Consider the following 18,163-nt stretch of genomic DNA (forward strand, 5'->3'; position numbering starts at 1 on the left):
CTTCTAGTGCCACCATGAGGCCCATTCTTGCAAAACACATTTTTGGACACTGCTCCTACACATTTGGCCCTAAAATCAAGAATGCGGTACACAGTATCTCTACAGTCATGTCATCAAAATGCATCTGTCCCATCTAGCGCCACCATCTGGCCGATTTTTTAAAAACACATTTTTGGACACTGCTCCTACAGATTTTGCCCTAAAATCACGCAAAGCGGTACACAGTATCTCATGTCATGTCATCAACATGGATCTGTCCCATTTCCCATATTCCCTCCTCATTGGCTACCATTTCTTTCTAAAGTTTGTGTATGCGACCTGGCGGTCGCTTATCTCCCGATTTAGGGAGTCTTACTGGTTTCTTGACTCTCCCAGCTTGTACCAAAGTGTGCGTTGCTGTTCCCTGGAGAGGAATGCTAGGCATAGGGAGAACACTTCAAACATGTAGGCCTTGTTTGGTTCACTACAGTATTGGAATAGAATGAAACAAACAAACAGCATAGTTACAAGAACAACCGGCAGTCCCGAGACTGTTGGCCCAGTACTTCTTTATTCCAGCTGCTACAGTTTGAAAGAATAACGCACAATGCTATTCCACAGTGATTTGGCATTTGCATTTCGCTAGCACTCTGTTCAGCAGGAGAAAAAAAAGAAGAAGAAGAAAAATAAAAAGATTCTCAGAAAAGGGATCAGCAGAGATATATCCTTGCAGTATTACACAATCTGGACACACAACTACACTGTGGCCTTGGAAGTGTAGTGAAAGGATTATTATGATAGATAAATATGTGTTTGGTACATGGTAATATTGATTGATTTAAACTATTTTAGTTAAATGTGTGATTTTAGAGGGAATAAAGATTTCACTTCACAATGTGACAGCCAATACAAAATACCCTATTAGCTGGAATGAAAATAGACCTTACAATAATGGAGTGTACACAGATTTCTAACCAATATGGTCAACGCATTATAGGTGCATTCATATAGCTCCTGTATCCAAATGAGAGCTTTATGTGCATTACATTCACACATTCACACACAGACGGCAAGGCACCAACCTGCTCAATGAGAGCAGTTGGGGGTTCAGTGTCTTGCTCAAGGACTGGGATCGAACTGGGAACTGGTTCTATTTCCCAAGCGGCTGCTCTATCATTGATTGATTGGGCTCTTATGCAACTAAGGGGTATTTATTTAAACTAGATTATTTTACACAAAGGCATGCAGTTATGAGCCATGTGATTTGAATACATTTGTCCAGAAGAGTCTTGCTCAGGGACACACATCGACACTTTGCTGGCCTGGCCATTGCTCGAACGACAACCAGAGCCTCTGGCTGCACAGTGCACACGCAGGCTCACTAACCACTCAGCTATGGCCACAAGCATTATATAAAATCTGAAATCATAACCTTTCAGTTAGAGTGGTAACAGGAACTGCAGTTGCAGTAGGCAAGTATTTTCAGCTTGGACATGGAACGAAATGAGTAAAAAAAGGAATGCTAACGCCCCAGCAGCCATGGGCTGAGAAATGCTCCAAAGTATCAGAAGAAAAATAACCGCAGGCAAGAATCTCTGTGGGCAGATAGGGCAGTATACTTTAAAGAGTGTGCTACTCTGTACTGTGCTGTAAGGAACTTTCATCATCATCATCATCATCATCATAATCATCACATAACACTCATGGACGGATTAACCCCTGCGAGGGCCCCTGGCCAATAATTTTTTAGGGCCCCCCACCCTCCAAAACCTCCCCTCCCTCCCGATGCATACTACCCAGCTCGTATTTTAAGCCATGATTATCATCTGTGGGCCAAGAAAGCACCTGTAGTAACAGAGGAGGGGCCCACACATTACATTTGTAATTAATGTATACATTTAATTTTAGTAAATTGTCAATGACCACACGGCCCAGTTCCCTCAAGGGCCCCTGAGAGCCAAGGGCCCCTGGCAACGGCCCCACCGGCCCCCCCAGGGGGGTCCAGGGGAAAAATTCGCCTGAAATGCATGCCCAAATTGGAACAGTTGTGGACACAAAACTACAATGATTGTGGCTACTCTTGACTCTTGAATGTAAGCTAACCCCTGACAATTCACAAATGAAGTGTAAAACATGGTACAAGGTCAACTAAAAGGAGATCCTAGAAAGCCGAGGCTTATTTCCACAGGAACCACACGTGATTTGTACTGTCATGAAACTGTACTTTTTTCTATTGCAAACTTCTAATAAATTCTTCAATCAATCAATCAAGTGTAAAACATCACATTTCTCTTACAAAATTGGATCACTTACTAGGGAAAAGAGGATTGAAAAAGACCTCTGCCTATGGAAAAATTGCATTCTGAATAGTGAAAAAGACTAAAAATCTCATTGGATACATATATAGTGAATAGATAAATTGTCCATCAAGGTGTCATCAATTGATAGGCAAAATCTTATGAATATATTTCAAACTATGTAAACTCTACAGATGTTTTAGTGAGAGTAGTGCTGTAATATTAGTAATGTAAAGGTATAGGGTGAAAAATGATAAAAACAAGTAAAAAATAATGTAATATGAGTAATGCATGGATGAAAAATACAATGGCAGCTGATTATATGTGCTGTAGGGCCCCTGTAGCAGAATCAACATTGTCTCTATTGATTTATTGACCAATGAACAGTTGTGTGGTTATTGGAAGCCGGCTTCCCATATGGGGCTTAAGTGGTTAACTCGGAATACAATTGAGGGGCAAGACCTCATTTTCAATGTAGCCGAGGTACAATAATCAACAGAAAATACTCACAAAACCAAAATAGTCAAGGAAAAAATAAACATAATAAAATGTAATAAAGCTGTTACAATCTTTAACTGTGAGCTAAAGAAAGTCACTCGAGCGGGTCTGGTAGGGACTAGGATTCTGATCCAACATAACACATATAAGGGGGGGGGGGGGGCAGCTTCTTATGATGAAAGAATTGCCCTCTCTCTGTGTAGAAATCCATGCCATTATGCCACATCTCCAGTATTGACTTGATTATGCTTAGTTTAGTGTATCTAGGGTATCAAGCACCGAAAAAAAGGTCTGCTATTTTCGATATTTTCACCAAAAGGCCCTTTTGGAAATTTCAGCCCCTGCCTCTCTAACATTCTCTGCACGTCCCTGCCAAGGAACAAGAAGAACAGGAGGTGTCTCCCCCCACCCACCCATGCACACAATTTTTGTGTAGACATGTGAGTTTAGAACTCATCTACATTCTATGTAGACTAATGGCTGCTCCATATATTCATATAACTCCATTCTAGCAGACAGCCGGCTCGACAGGAGGCTGGACATGCTTCAGGCTCCAGACCACCAGCGCAAGTCTCAAGGCAATCAGACAGCACAGCTGGTGCAATGAATGAACATGTGCCTTGTGCGCGTGTGTACGCGTGCACGTGCGCGCGTACATTTGGTACAAACAAAACTTCCGCAATTGCAATAGCAATTTTGTGTTTCTATAGAAACAAGACACTTGCAGCCGACCAAAACTTGCTTTATTTATGTGTACACCTAGTCTCCAGTGCCACAGTGCCGGTGAGTCTCATTTAATCAATTATGCTTCATTCACCAGGGGTTCCACCCACCCACCCACCCATCCATTTTTCACAAATTGCTTTGCCGAAATATTTGATCTATAAGCTCACGTGTCGTGTTTTGTGGGCTTGTAGATTTTCGCAGAATGGTTTGCCTGTTTTCACCGACTGTTCACCTATCATGACATGACTAGACTAGGAATGCTATAGGCCAGGGCACTGTTTCTCAAACGTTTCATTTCAAGGTCTCCCCTTAACTCTGACAATGTACAAATGGAACCACATGGACCCGTTACGAGTCCATTTGGTTCCATTTGTATACTGTCAGAGTTAGAGACTTGTATTGGGCCATTTAAAGGAACCCACAGAGTCCCTGGAATCCACTTTGAGAAACACTGCTATAGGGTTCATGTGCTGACATGGTGATCGTAGCTTGTGAGCCCTATTGTACTGGTTTGGATTTGGGAGTGTTCTTCTTATTCATCGGAGTGGTAATTGGAGCAGCTAGTAAAAGATGACACCACACATTAGTCCTGACATTGTGATTTTATTTTTCAAAGAGATTATGATGTTGTTCACAAAATGTTCCCCTCAGCAAAACACTGTCAGTGTAAGTCAGCAGAACTACGGCGAACCAAAAAGGGTTTTGTTTTTCTACACTACAGACAAAAATAGACAAAAGTACATTCAATCATTTGAGGACTTTTATTGAAGTTGCACATCATTGTTTATATTTGGTGGGAATAACCACTACCAAACCAAAGCACAACAGAAACATGACTATCTTTGTGAATTGTATGTACAGATGGAGGAAACTCTACTGCAGTATTTCTGTTTATGTCCAGATGACAGGAAGACATCTCTTCAGAGGGTGTTATAATTAATCTCCCATAGCAACTAACAATAACTATTCTTCACTGATACAGTATGTCACACTTTTTACATTTTACATTATCACAGACAGAAAAATACAACTTTCAATACAATAACGAAACAATACATACTTTGGGTTTTTGTGCACCCCAGAAAATAGCAGAACTAAATAGCAAAAAACTAAAACATTTTGCCTACATAATGTAGTTCACAATTTACTGATGACTGAACAAAGTGTTCCTTCATTTTGGCACAACTTTAGTAGTTGATCATGCAAAAAAGGTCAACTTGTAAGTTCCCATTCCATAATGTTAACAGAACAAGGTTTTACGGGGGAAAAAAACAAGAAAAAAAAACACAGCTTTACAAATTATATGTGCTGTATTAAATTAAATTAGAAAGCCATGTGGCGTACAATCATTTTATAAGAAATATATACTGTATTTTTCTCTTTGATTTAATATAGGCTCAACTTGCCCCAACACCTGGTTGCTCATTTTACTCCACAGCCATAACAACCTGAACAAATAAATGCACGCAGCAAGATGGAACAAATATCACATCTGAACTGTAACCTCGTTGTACAACACTACAGTTCCTGATGTGTAATGCCATCTTACAATGATCTACTCCCCTCAGACACAGGAATCGTAATATCAGGAGCTCAATAAAATCATTTAAATTACATGGCAAACAAAAGCATTAAACACACACTTTACTGTAGTTCATTCACTATAAACAATGATCCAAACCTTCACATGGCTGCTGTAGTGAAGATCAACCTATAATTGGTACTGCACACTGCATATTGTTTTTGGATTCATTGAAACATGGGTTAGGCTCATTTTACCCAATGGCTCAGTCATGTTACCCCGCTGTCCACAGGCCTAGAAGATCTACAGCAGCAACAAATACACCACGTCAGGGCGGTGGTCTATTTTATAGCAAGAGCCGGATTTGATACAAAATACTTTGTGATATACAGTTGAAACACATTTGCATTCTATGCACATCACAGGGTAAGTAGAGAAAGAAGGACCGCGTGCAGCCAGAAAGAAAAGTAAATATTGGTAAAAGCTCTTGTCCACAGCTGACCAGCATGCACGTTTAAGGTTTACATGTAAGCCCCCACTGGCAACCCTATCCTTTTAATTTTGGTTTCTCTCTCTCTCTAGTGTTGTGTTCTTCAGGAAAAGACACTACCATTTCATTGCAAATCAGCGAATCAGAGTCACTTTCAAGTTACTGTAATAAAGATTGGCTAGGGTGTGTGCAACCGTCCATGTGTATCTCTCTTTTGATGTCAACGTCACAATAATGAGTATTCCAAGACAGGGAGACATGAAAGTATGCTGCTGGAGTGAAACATCATGCCATGCCATCCTGTTGTTTGCAGAACACTTTGAAGCCTTTAGCATTGTCCTTATCTTGTGTGTGTGTGTGTGTGTGTGTGTGTGTGTGTGTGTGTGTGTGTGTGTGTGTGTGTGTGTGTGTGTGTGTGTGTGTGTGTGTGTGTGTGTGTGTGTGCATGTCTACGTGTGACTGCATGTACATTAAAAATGTGTGCGCTTTCTTTTCTTTCTGTTCGGTCATGCTTCAGAGTGTCCGGGCAGTGTCCGTGTGTTGCACTGTGTGTATATCTGTGTGTTTATATCTGTTGTGTGTGAGTGTGTGTGCACGCGCGCGCGCGTGTTTGTCAGCACGACAGCGTGGGCGGCGGTACATGTGGCGCGCGGCTTTCACTTGTTAGTGGTTAGTCATGATCCACCACGAGGCTGTGGAACAGAGGAACAGAGAGAGGGAGGAAGATGGACAGAGACAGGAGGCAAGTCAAGGATAACAAGAGAAAGAGAAAGATTGGGTGAGAGAGAGAAACGGTCAGAAACAAGGGAGTGAATAGAGAAAAAGGAAAAAAGAGAGAAAGAGGGACAGAGATTTTACATTATGAGTGTGTTTCTGATAGTGTCTGTCATTGCTAGGGGCACATGTTGAGTCTATCTACCAATCATTCATCTCTTTTCCATCTCATTAAGCTGCTGTCCGGTTTATTAGCTGTAAACATTACCTCCAAGCATTACCATTAAAAATCATTTAGGTCATTTAGAGAAAGCGACTGTCAAAAGATATCTAACCATTTAATCCCTATATTAAAAAAATGCACACAACGCGTCACATTGAGACGCATTGTGAGCCTGCTTATGTCCAAAACAGCAGGGACGTCAATGTGGAAGTGATTAAAATGCTGCTTTACAGTACAGATAGATACCTAAAAGAGTGTAAACACATAAACAAAGTGCATGGAGGCCCATATATATATATTCTTTTTTAAAGATTTGTTTTTGGGCTTTTTATGCCTTCATTGATAGGAAGGTAGGCCAACAGGAAATGGGGTATGGGCCTATGGGGTTATCTTTGTGCCATAATTAATTCGTATTCGTACTTTTCCTTTTTTTTTTACTCGTAAACATTTTCACCAAAAAAATTACACGTAAACAAATTAATTTGAAAAAAATATCCGTAAAAAAAAAAAGTATGAATGTTTTTTTGGAAGCTGCAGTGATTATTATGCCAAAACTAAAAAAAAAAGCCAAAATACGAATATTTTCTTAATGTTTTACGAGTTGTTTTTTTGGTTACTTCATCACGAATGCTTTCATCATCTGCACGACTACGAATCTCAGTCAGCAGTTAGGAAACTGCCAAAAATCACATGATAGGCAGAGAGCCAATGATGTGAGGCCTGTCCCACTAGCCAATCAAAAGGCTCCGGAGTTGGCATGGCAACCAGCTGTTGCCATGTCTTCTAAAAGTGAGTACTCTGGGCTTTCTTATCCATAATTTTAGCTAATTCCATCACCAGTCCCTATGGAAGTCTAAATGCTCAAAAAATAATACATAAATACTACAATGAAATGAAATAAAATAAATAACAAAATGATATAAATAAAAAATACATAGTTCTATAGATCTAGGGAGTCATCCATATGTTTTCAGATCTATATGCCCATCCCCATGTTCTATTAATAGATCTATGGAGTCATCATATGTTTTATTGTACTTATTTTAAATAAAGGGGCCTCGGCATCGGCCGAGGGATCCCCCCCGGGGACCCCCTGGAGCTCCGGGGACCCCCGCGGACCCCCTGGCGCCGCCGCTAAGGGGCTCCGAAGAGGCCCAAAAATAGGAGCGGCACTTTCATGGGAAATTCGGGACTTTGACCGTGCGGACCCCCTCCATGGGTGACGGGACCGGGGCAAACGTGACAGCGCGGCCTGGTGGCGGCCCCCCGGTACTGCAGCGCACATAAAAACCCATAACTCGGGCTAGGAGTGACCGTTCGAGACGGGACCGGTACCCACACGTCCGGTGGCGGAGCGCCACCTGGTGGCTGAACGCCGGTACTGCAGGCGGGTAAAAAAAGGCCTTAACTCTGCCACCGGGAGAGACGGGGCCGGCTGCAGGGGGGTCCCCCGAGGGGTACCCCACCCCGGACGGACGGACCAAAAAGGAAGTGCCCTTCGCCAAACAGGAAGTGCCTCTATATCTCATGAACCGTTTGTCGTTCAGACGCGTGGGTGGCGTCATATGACTTGATTAAGAGTCCTTGACCTTAATTGGTGCAACAGGAAGTGCCCTTTGCCAAACAGGAAGTGCCTCTATATCTCATGAACCGTTTGTCGTACAGACGCATGGGTTGTGTCATATGACTTGATTAGGAGTTCTTGACCTTAATTGGTGCAACAGGAAGTGCCCTTCGCCAAACAGGAAGTGCCTCTATATCTCATGAACCGTTTGTCGTACAGACGCGTGGGTTGCGTCATATGACTTGATTAGGAGTCCTTGACCTTAATTTGTGCAACAGGAAGTGCCCTTCGCCAAACAGGAAGTGCCTCTATATCTCATGAACCGTTTGTCGTACAGACGCGTGGGTGGCCTCATATCACTTGATTAGGAGTCCTTGTTGACCTTAATTGGTGCAACAGGAAGTGCCCTTCGCCAAACAGGAAGTGCCTCTATATCTCATGAACCGTTTGTCGTACAGACGCGTGGGTGGCGTCATATCACATGATTAAGAGTCCTTGACCTTAATTGGTGCAACAGGAAGTGCCCTTCGCCAAACAGGAAGTGCCCCTATATATCATCAACCCGTTTGTCGTACAGACGCGTGGGTGGCGTCATATCACATGATTAAGAGTCCTTATTAACCTTAATTGGTGCTTCCTTCGCCAAACAGGAAGTACCCTCGCCAAACAGGAAGTGCCTCTATATCTCATGAACCGTTTGTCGTGCAGATTCGTGGGTTGTGTCATAAGACTTGATTAAGAGTCCTTAACCTTAATTGGTGCTTCCTTTGCCAAACAGGAAGTGCCCTTTGCAAAACAGGAAGTACCTCTATATCTCATGAACCGTTTGTCATACACGTGTGGGTGGTGTCATATGACTTGATTAAGAGTCCTTCAGCTTAATTGGTTTAACTAGCCCTGCATCCTCTTCTGATTGGCTGCTGCCCCTTGTGACGTGGGTAGAGCTGCGAACCCTAACCCTAACCCTTAACATTACTAATATTACAGCACTACTCTCACTAAACCATCTGTAGAGTTTACATAGTTTGCAATATATTCATACAATTTTGCCTATCAATTGGTGACACCTTGGTGAACAATTTTTCTATTCAATATTTATGTTTTAAATGAGGTCTTGAGGCTCATTCACTATTCAGAAGGCAAAAATTCCATAGGCGGATGTCTTTTTTCAATCATCTTTTCCTTGGTAAATGATCACAGCAGGACAATTTGGTCAGAGAAATGTGATGTTTTACACTGCATTTGTGAATTTTCAGGGGTTAGCTGACATTTGGTGAGTCAAGAGTAGCCACAATCATGGTAGTTTTGTGTCCACAACTGTTCCAATTTGGGCATAGATTTTAGGCGGATTTTCCCCCTGGACCCCCCTGGGGCTTAAGAGGTTAAGGACTCTTAATCATGTGATATGACGCCACCCACGTGTCTGTACGACAAACGGGTTGATGATAATTAGGGGCACTTCCTGTTTGGCGAAGGGCACTTCCTGTTGCACCAATTAAGGTCAAGGACTCTTAATCATGTGATATGACGCCACCCACGCGTCTGTACGACAAACGGTTCATGAGATACAGAGGCACTTCCTGTTTGGCGAAGGGCACTTCCTGTTGCACCAATTAAGGTCAAGGACTCCTAATCAAGTGATATGAGGCCACCCACGCGTCTGTACGACAAACGGTTCATGAGATATAGAGGCACTTCCTGTTTGGCGAAGGGCACTTCCTGTTGCACAAATTAAGGTCAAGGACTCCTAATCAAGTCATATGACGCAACCCACGCGTCTGTACGACAAACGGTTCATGAGATATAGAGGCACTTTCTGTTTGGCGAAGGGCACTTCCTGTTGCACCAATTAAGGTCAAGGACTCCTAATCAAGTCATATGACGCAACCCACGCGTCTGTACGACAAACGGTTCATGAGATATAGAGGCACTTCCTGTTTGGCAAAGGGCACTTCCTGTTGCACCAATTAAGGTCAAGGACTCTTAATCAAGTCATATGACGCCACCCACGCGTCTGAACGACAAACGGTTCATGAGATATAGAGGCACTTCCTGTTTGGTGAAGCCGGCCCCGTCTCTCCCGGTGGCAGAGTTACGGCCTTTTTTTACCCGCCTGCAGTACCGGCGTTCAGCCACCAGGTGGCTCCGGGGCCCCGAGCCGGACGTGTGGGTACCGGTCCCGTCTCGAACGGTCACTCCTAGCCCGAGTTATGGGTTTTTATGTGCGCTGCGGTACCGGGGGGCCGCCACCAGGCCGCGCTGTCACGTTTGCCCCGGTCCCGTCACCCATGGAGGGGGTCCGCACGGTCAAAGTCCTGAATTTCCCATGAAAGTGCCGCTCCTATTTTTGGGCCCCTTCGGAGCCCCTTAGCGGCGGCGCCAGGGGGTCCGCGGGGGTCCCCGGAGCTCCAGGGGGTCCCCGGGGGGGTCCCTCGGCCGATGCCGAGGCCCCTTTATTTAAAATAAGTACAATAAAACATATGATGACTCCATAGATCTATTAATAGAACATGGGGATGGGCATATAGATCTGAAAACATATGGATGACTCCCTAGATCTATAGAACTTTATTTATATCATTTTGTTATTTATTTTATTTCATTTCATTGTAGTATTTATGTATTATTTTTTGAGCATTTAGACTTCCATAGGGACTGGTGATGGAATTAGCTAAAATTAAGGATAAGAAAGCCCAGAGTACTCACTTTTAGAAGACATGGCAACAGCTGGTTGCCATGCCAACTCCGGAGCCTTTTGATTGGCTAGTGGGACAGGCCTCACATCATTGGCTCTCTGCCTATCATGTGATTTTTGGCAGTTTCCTAACTGCTGATTGAGATTCGTAGTCGTGCAGATGATGAAAGCATTCGTGATGAAGTAACCAAAAAAACAACTCGTAAAACAGTAAGAAAATATTCGTATTTTGGCTTGTTTTTTTAGTTTTGGCATAATAATCACTGCGGCTTCCAAAAAAACATTCATACTTTTTTTTTTTTACAGATATTTTTTTCAAATTAATTTGTTTACGTGTAATTTTTTTGGTGAAAATGTTTACGAGTAAAAAAAAGGAAAAGTACGAATACGAATTAATTATGGCACAAAGATAACCCCATAATGGGGGGAGAGATGGGGAGTGACACGCGGCAAAGGCCATGCGGATCGCCGTCAGGCATCCATGCCTACGTGGCAATGCCTATGTGGTATGCGCCCGGACCAGTAGGCCAGCGGGCGCCCCAAGGCCCATATATTTTGTCTGCATAGTACTGTTTGAGCCACAGAACCTTTTTGGTACATTTACTCTTGAGAGCATATCGTCGTTGTCGGGTGAAAACCTTGTATGTCCAAAAACCGTTCGTTATACATTTTTCATTTTAAAAATGATTTAAAGTAGTGAAAACAGCCGATCTACAAGCTTGTAAATCTGCTGTTTTCACTACTTTTGTGCGACAGCCTTGTGCGATGAAGCGGGGCTTTACTTTGCAAAAGAACGTACACATTTGAAACTTGGAGATACGAGGTTTCCACCTGACAACGACGATATGCTTGCATATGCTCTCAAGAGATACGCGTTTGACATGCATCTCAAGAGATGCGTCTGACTTGCGTCTTGTCTTGAGATGTGTCAGAAATAGGCACACACACAGTATGAACACACCCACAACACACCTGGAAGCAGCATGGTAGATACCACTTCTGGATCCTCCAGCATGTCAATCACGCAGCGCTGGAAGTCTTTACTGGTGTTGGACTGCAGGTAACTGCAGGGATGAAGACAAGGAAGGACAGACAATGGGCCTTGTTTATCAACAGGTTCACAAAGAAGTTTCAGCTCAAGCTTATATGATTGAACAACCATTGTTACATTTATCGATCTAACTATCGGTCACGGTTTCTTTGTAAATAGTATTTAATCGATTTTTCAGTATAATTTAAGTTTCAGCCTGGACACTAAATCAATTTACTCTGAAGAAACAGAACAGTCACAACACAACACAACAACAATCCATGTTACATTTATGCCTTGGGTGCTCCATGATGTGGGGTAAATGCTTATCTAGAAGCATATTATGTACATTATTTTGAGCTTTTACACCCAGTGATGCGTTCCAGTCACCTAAGGGCCAGTGCTACACAGTATGTGTTACAGTCAGTGTTATTACCAAACTGGAGTTATCATCCAATGAGAGAAGAATGAGGTGGGATAACAATAATAGCATTCCGTAGGCCCCAAGACCAAAAGGACCAGAGGATTCTTCTCTGTAGTGTATACTGTATGTACTGCTATTGCTGCTAGTACTGATGATTTCTTGTAGTATTATATGTCCTTATATGTCTTGAGGAAGTTAACACCTGGAGTGCCTAACACAGGGGTCTTCAACAGGGGGGACCCCTAGGGGGTCCTCAGAGTTACTACAGGGGGGCCTCCAAATCTTTGAGTAATAGAACGTTTTTTTTCTCCTTTTTTATATTAACCACTTGAGCCCTAGTGTCCAAATTCTGAGAACTTTAGCCAAAAATAACAGCTCTACAAGCTCACAACGTCTCGCGCTGCAAGGTGTTGTGAGCTTGTAGATCGGCTATTTTCGGCAAAGAGGTTTGATGTAGAGGGTAAAAAGAGCAGACAGAGTGAAAGGTCAAGTCTATTAACTATTGACGGTTCAATATGGTTAAATATCTGAAAACCCAAATTGTCATGAATCCAAAATACACAACGATGGAACTATATAGAATCTATGAACAGATTGTGGGGGTCCCTGCTTCATCTCTCTCTCAACTAAGGGGTCCTTGGCCTGAAAACGTTGAAGACCCCTGCTGTAACATACTGTGGCCCATTCCACCACAAAGGGGAGCAGACAGGGGTCTATCTGGGGAGATACTTCAGCACCATGGACAGCACCGAGCCCATTGGATAGAAGAGAGGTACACTGCCCTACAAAGGCAGAGTGCAGTAACTACGTTTTCGAATTTCACCAAAAAATGGGTTTAAAGTTTAAACATGTTACAGCTTATCAGCCAAATGAGATAAAGATATAAAAGTGATATTACACTGATTGTACATCTGTTCTTGAGGTAATTGTTCATCCCCCAATATCATGAAGGCTAATTTGACCGTTGGGCGACACAAATAAGTCAGTGTGTCCCAAAACGTAGTTACTGCACTCTGCCTTTGTAGGGCAGTACAGTATGTGACAATGCACCTTCTCAATCAGCTCCAAGTGACCACGTCTGTGGTTTTACTGAAAGCTGCTGACAGCTGTGCTATAAAAGCCTTGGGCTTTAACAGCTGCTAAGAAAGCACTTGCTGTCCTCGGTGGATGTTGTGTGGCCAGCTACACACCTTTATTATGGGTTATTATGTGAAATGGTGCATTAATGACAACACAGCGTATTTTCCAATGTGACAACACATTGGAAAATACGCTGGTTTGTGAAAAGGATGCCTGCACACTCATTCATACACCGATGGCAGAGGAAACCATGCAATTAAGGCACCAACCTGCTCACCATGAGTAACTAGGGGTTCAGAGTCTTGCTCAAGGACTCTTCGACATTAACTCAGGGGGAGCCCGGGTTCGAACTGGGAACCCTTCGGGAAACCTTCATGCTCTAATGACGGTTTATCTACCCCTGAGCTATGCCACCCCTATACATATGTTATGCTATATATGTGTTCTTTGCACATGCATTCCATACATATCCATAGGGCTGTACCACACATGGGCAAATTACATCATCAGCTTTAGGTGGGAGTGAAAAATTAAGTGAAAGACATACTATTTGTACAATAAATACAATATTTAAGCTGTTTTTAATTTCTAATTGTATTTACTTACTGCACTTGTATTAAGGCATATAAGGCCTATTAGCCAGGGATCCTTTGAAGAACCTTTGTTGTGCATGTTTTTGCAACCCTGTTAACTTTGCTTTAATAAACTCTTGTTTCAACCTGCCTCTGTTGTGGGTATCAATCAGCGCTATCACTTACAGTAACAGGATTTGAATTTGCACAATACTCATGCTATGAAGTTCATATCCCTAGAATATATGTCATAATGATCTTCTCTCTAAGGGGACTGTGATAGATATTACAGAAATAATACGTTCAATGGACCTTTATTGAGGCCTAATGTGTGGAAAGTGCAGAAATTGAGAATTGTGAATGTACTGTGACTGTGAGAGATGCAAGAAACTGATGGATATCAGTCAGCAAAGTCCCTTGTAGTGTAAAAATATCTTCCTTTCTTCTTTGTGTACTCTTTTCAATATTTACCTATCATACCTTGGATAAGTGCAGTATTCTCTATTTGCAATTTGACTTGATATGTGAGAATAGGTTTGTTTTTAAGGTAGAAAAACCCAAACGTGCAAGGCCAAACATGGCACTTATATTTAAAAGCTAGCTCAGGCAAAATTGCTTGGCGTCACAGAGTGCAGCTATCATGAGAGATAAATGTGGAAATATTGTTAAGAAACTGGATAGAGGTAGAGGAATGCAATGCATCAGAAGATGTAAATCTTTTTTTTAAACCCTGCCTCCGAAGTGCTAGCGAAAAGGCACTTGTTTTATCTCACCGTGATTACTTCCCAGCAGGCTGTTTGGGAGGGTGCAGCCAAAAAAGATCAGTCCAAAGCTCTAAGCTCCAAATTGTTTGATGTGAGGTAGCTCTGGTCCATAGCGTTAGTGGAGTTCTCCCTAACGCTATGTTCCTCTACCTCCGCTCCGGCTTGACAAAACCGGAAAGCCATCTCGTCTGGTCCGAAAATATCAAAAACTGTTTTGTCCCTCACCAAACCAAAGGTATCAGTGGGGAGTTGAAAGCTTACTCTACTTAGTGGCCACAGTCTGAGCCCCCCACCACATGCTTAAATTACATTTCTAGGGTGAAATGAAAAATTGTCTTGCTTTTTGGCTTGAAGCGAGCCCACGATTGTTTCGAAGGAACACTATTTTCTAGTTTTTCTTTGATTTCTTTTACCACTTTTCTTGCTTTTACTGCTTTTTTCAGCTGCTTTTTCTTTTTTTCCTACTTTTTCTGGCTTGGCCACTTTATCGCTGCTTGCAGCTACATTTATTATTATTATTAAGAAGTAGTGAAAATAGCCGATCTATAAGCTCGCAACACGGCATGAAGAGACACGTGCACTTGTAAATCTGCTATTTTCCCTAGTTTGGGTGCCGGGCAAACGTCTAATCTCTCTTTTGGGTCTCGACCTGGAAAGTTGGAGAACCACTGGCGTTAGCCCAGTCATACTATGAGGCAGGCTATTTTGGGTTATTTGGTTAAACAAAATCCAAAATAGATGCATTGTGCAGATCTGTAAGGGACAGAGCCATCACAATGTGGAACCAGTTGCCAACTATGATCACTGAAGCCTGGATGCTTCAGTGATGGCAAGTTTGATTAACTGGAGGTTCGACACGCCTTTTTCCCTCTGCACCAAATCACGTTACCGAAAATAGCGAATCTACAGTACAAGCTCACAATGCATGGCGTTGTGGTGCACGAAAGAGAGAGAGCGAGAGAGAGAGAGAGAAGTGTGTGTTTGCGTGCGTGCGAGCGCACACAAGTGTGTGCATGTGTGTTCCTGCAACATAAGAGATGGGCCATCTGTTCCTCTTCAGTAGCAGGGGACACTTCCACCAACTCAAGCTCAGAAGCACACTGCCAATATCTGTCACGCACGCACGCACGCACGCACGCACGCACGCACGCACGCACGCACGCACGCACGCACGCACGCACGCACGCACGCACGCACGCACGCACGCACGCACGCACGCACGCACGCACGCACGCACGCACGCACGCACGCACGCACGCACGCACGCACACACACACACACACACACACACACACACACACACACACACACACACACACACACACACACACACACACACACACACACACACACACACACACACACACACACACACACACACACACACACACACACACACACACACACACACACACACACACATCATACCCACCTCATCCAGGAGATGCGGTCTTGCCAGAACTCATACATAATGTAGCACAACTTCCCTGGGAGCTTCTGAACTGACACTCTGGAGGAGCACCGGGGAGGACGGCCAAGAGAGGAAGATAGAAGAGTGGAAAGGGTAAACAACACCAAAGACAATGACTATACTGTGCTGTATGCAAAGGTTTGATTTGTAAAAAAGAAAAAAAACTGAGGGTGGAAGATTTTCTTAAAGGTAGGGTAGGTGATTTTCATTTCATTCATTCAAATAATAACAAAATGGGTCTATGTTCTGATAGTACCCCGCACGGCTGCACCAAAAAAAAAAAAAAAAAAAACATTATCCACCTTTCTGCTATTAAAACCCAGTATTTGTTAAAGTAATATATACAGTATATATATCTGGAGAAAGAAAAAAAAAAGAAATCCACTCACTGCAGGTTGTCGGGGTGGGTGTTGGTGGCATCGCTGTAGCTCTTGAGAACGTTACGGAAGTCTTCCAGGTGTTCCTCTGCCACAGTCATCTGCCTCTGGACCAGCAGGATGTTCTGCTTGGCACACAGAACAATGGGGTGAGAAGATGACATTTGACAGGAATTCCCGTGGGTCCCGTGGGATTCCCGCAGGACAGGAGTCAGATTTGTATTAATGCCGTGATCGGGACGGGACAGGAATGAAAATCACCAGGAGTGGGCAGGAGTGGGAATCATTCCAGACCAGTTCATCAAACCGCAGAAATAAACAGTGCCAGAAAGTGAGGTCTTAGAACTGCAAACATTATAAAATCATACATTATATAATAATAAACATGATATCAAATATAATATGGATCAAAATGGAAAAACATCTGCGTGATATATATATATATATATATATATATATATATTATTCTTTTTTCCCGGGAGCGGGAGGTGAACGGGAGTGATTTTGACCAGGAGCGGGATGAGACCAGGAGTCATTATACAGGAGTGGGACAGGACGGGATTTATTTTTTTACTCTGGCCCAGGATGATTGGGATGGGACAGGATTTTTTCTGTGGGAGTGGGACATGACAGGAGTGAAAATCCACTCCCGTGTCATCCTCTGGCCTCTGGGTGAGACGCCCTGGACCTAGGCAGCACTTAACCACTTATCCACTTTAAAAACGCCATAATACTTTGGGCTCAGTGTAGCCTGACAGTGTGTCACAGGTTCGAGTCCCGAGCCAGACAGCCTTTGTGTAAGTCCCTGTGTCTCTCTCCTCATTCCCTGTCTATCTTCTCTAATTCTATCCAATAAAAGCCGAAAAGAATGCCTTAAAAAAACTGGGGTGGGGTCTATACTGTTTTTACCCCCTCCTTTTTTCCCCTCTACACCAAATCTAGCTGAAATAGCCAATATACAAGCTCACCACGTGATTGGTGACCATTTCTGCCGGATGGTCGCCAAATCTCATGTCCAGAATAGGGACGCCACTAGTTAATCATGAAATCAACTTGAGATCAAAGGCCCTATTTTGTGGAAGAGGTGCAGTTGGATACGTGACTTGAAAATGTCTGGAGTTAAAGCGTGTTTTCCCTCAACCCTCACCTGTGTTTTCTTTCCCTTGGTCTATGCGTGTTGCCATGTGCCGGCATGGGAGGAGAGGTGTGCAATAGGTTTGCAAATCAGCAGAGCTCTGCAATTTGGAAGTCGTCAAGGGCCAGGCTTTGTGCTGGTTGCCTCCTGCCTGCTTGTATCAGGTCAACAGGGTTGTGTCGAGTTTGCATGCCTGATAACAACCGTGCATGTCTACAATCAAACCAGTTGAAAACACTTACCCTCATGCTGATCACACATCTGTCTACAATCAAGCCAGTTGACAACACCGCCCCTCATGCCAATCATCAAACATATCGTCGTTGTCGGGTGAAAACCTTGCATGTCCAAAACCGTTGGTTTTGCATTTATCATTTTAAAAATGATTAAAACTAGTGAAAACAGCCGATCTACAAGCACACAACGCCTCGCGGTGCGAGGCGTTGTGTGCTTGTAGATCTGCTGTTTTCACTACTTTTGTGCGACGGCCTTGTATGATGAAGCAGGGCTTTACTTTGCGAAAAAATTTACACATTTGAAACTTGGAGATACAAGGTTTCTGCCCGACAGTGACGATATATACCCACCCACACCTGCCTGTC

General features: G+C 43.3%; 1 protein-coding gene across 1 annotated transcript in view; it reads right to left on the minus strand.

The window, feature by feature from the left end:
• Positions 1–6,175: 6,175 nt before the first annotated feature.
• The window catches only part of necab3 (N-terminal EF-hand calcium binding protein 3), a gene marked incomplete at both ends in the record, with an annotated part of 68,833 nt that continues 56,845 nt past the window's right edge, over positions 6,176–18,163 (minus strand). Inside the window, 4 exons of the mRNA XM_080727862.1 lie at positions 6,176–6,204; positions 11,681–11,772; positions 16,011–16,088; positions 16,439–16,551. Coding sequence (XP_080583988.1) covers positions 6,176–6,204; positions 11,681–11,772; positions 16,011–16,088; positions 16,439–16,551 — 312 coding nt within the window. The remainder of the gene's footprint in view (positions 6,205–11,680; positions 11,773–16,010; positions 16,089–16,438; positions 16,552–18,163) is intronic.

The sequence above is a fragment of the Nannobrachium achirus genome (assembly GCF_963921795.1).
Source record: "Nannobrachium achirus genome assembly, chromosome: 6".
In the NCBI taxonomy this organism is placed as follows: Eukaryota; Metazoa; Chordata; class Actinopteri; order Myctophiformes; family Myctophidae; genus Nannobrachium; species Nannobrachium achirus.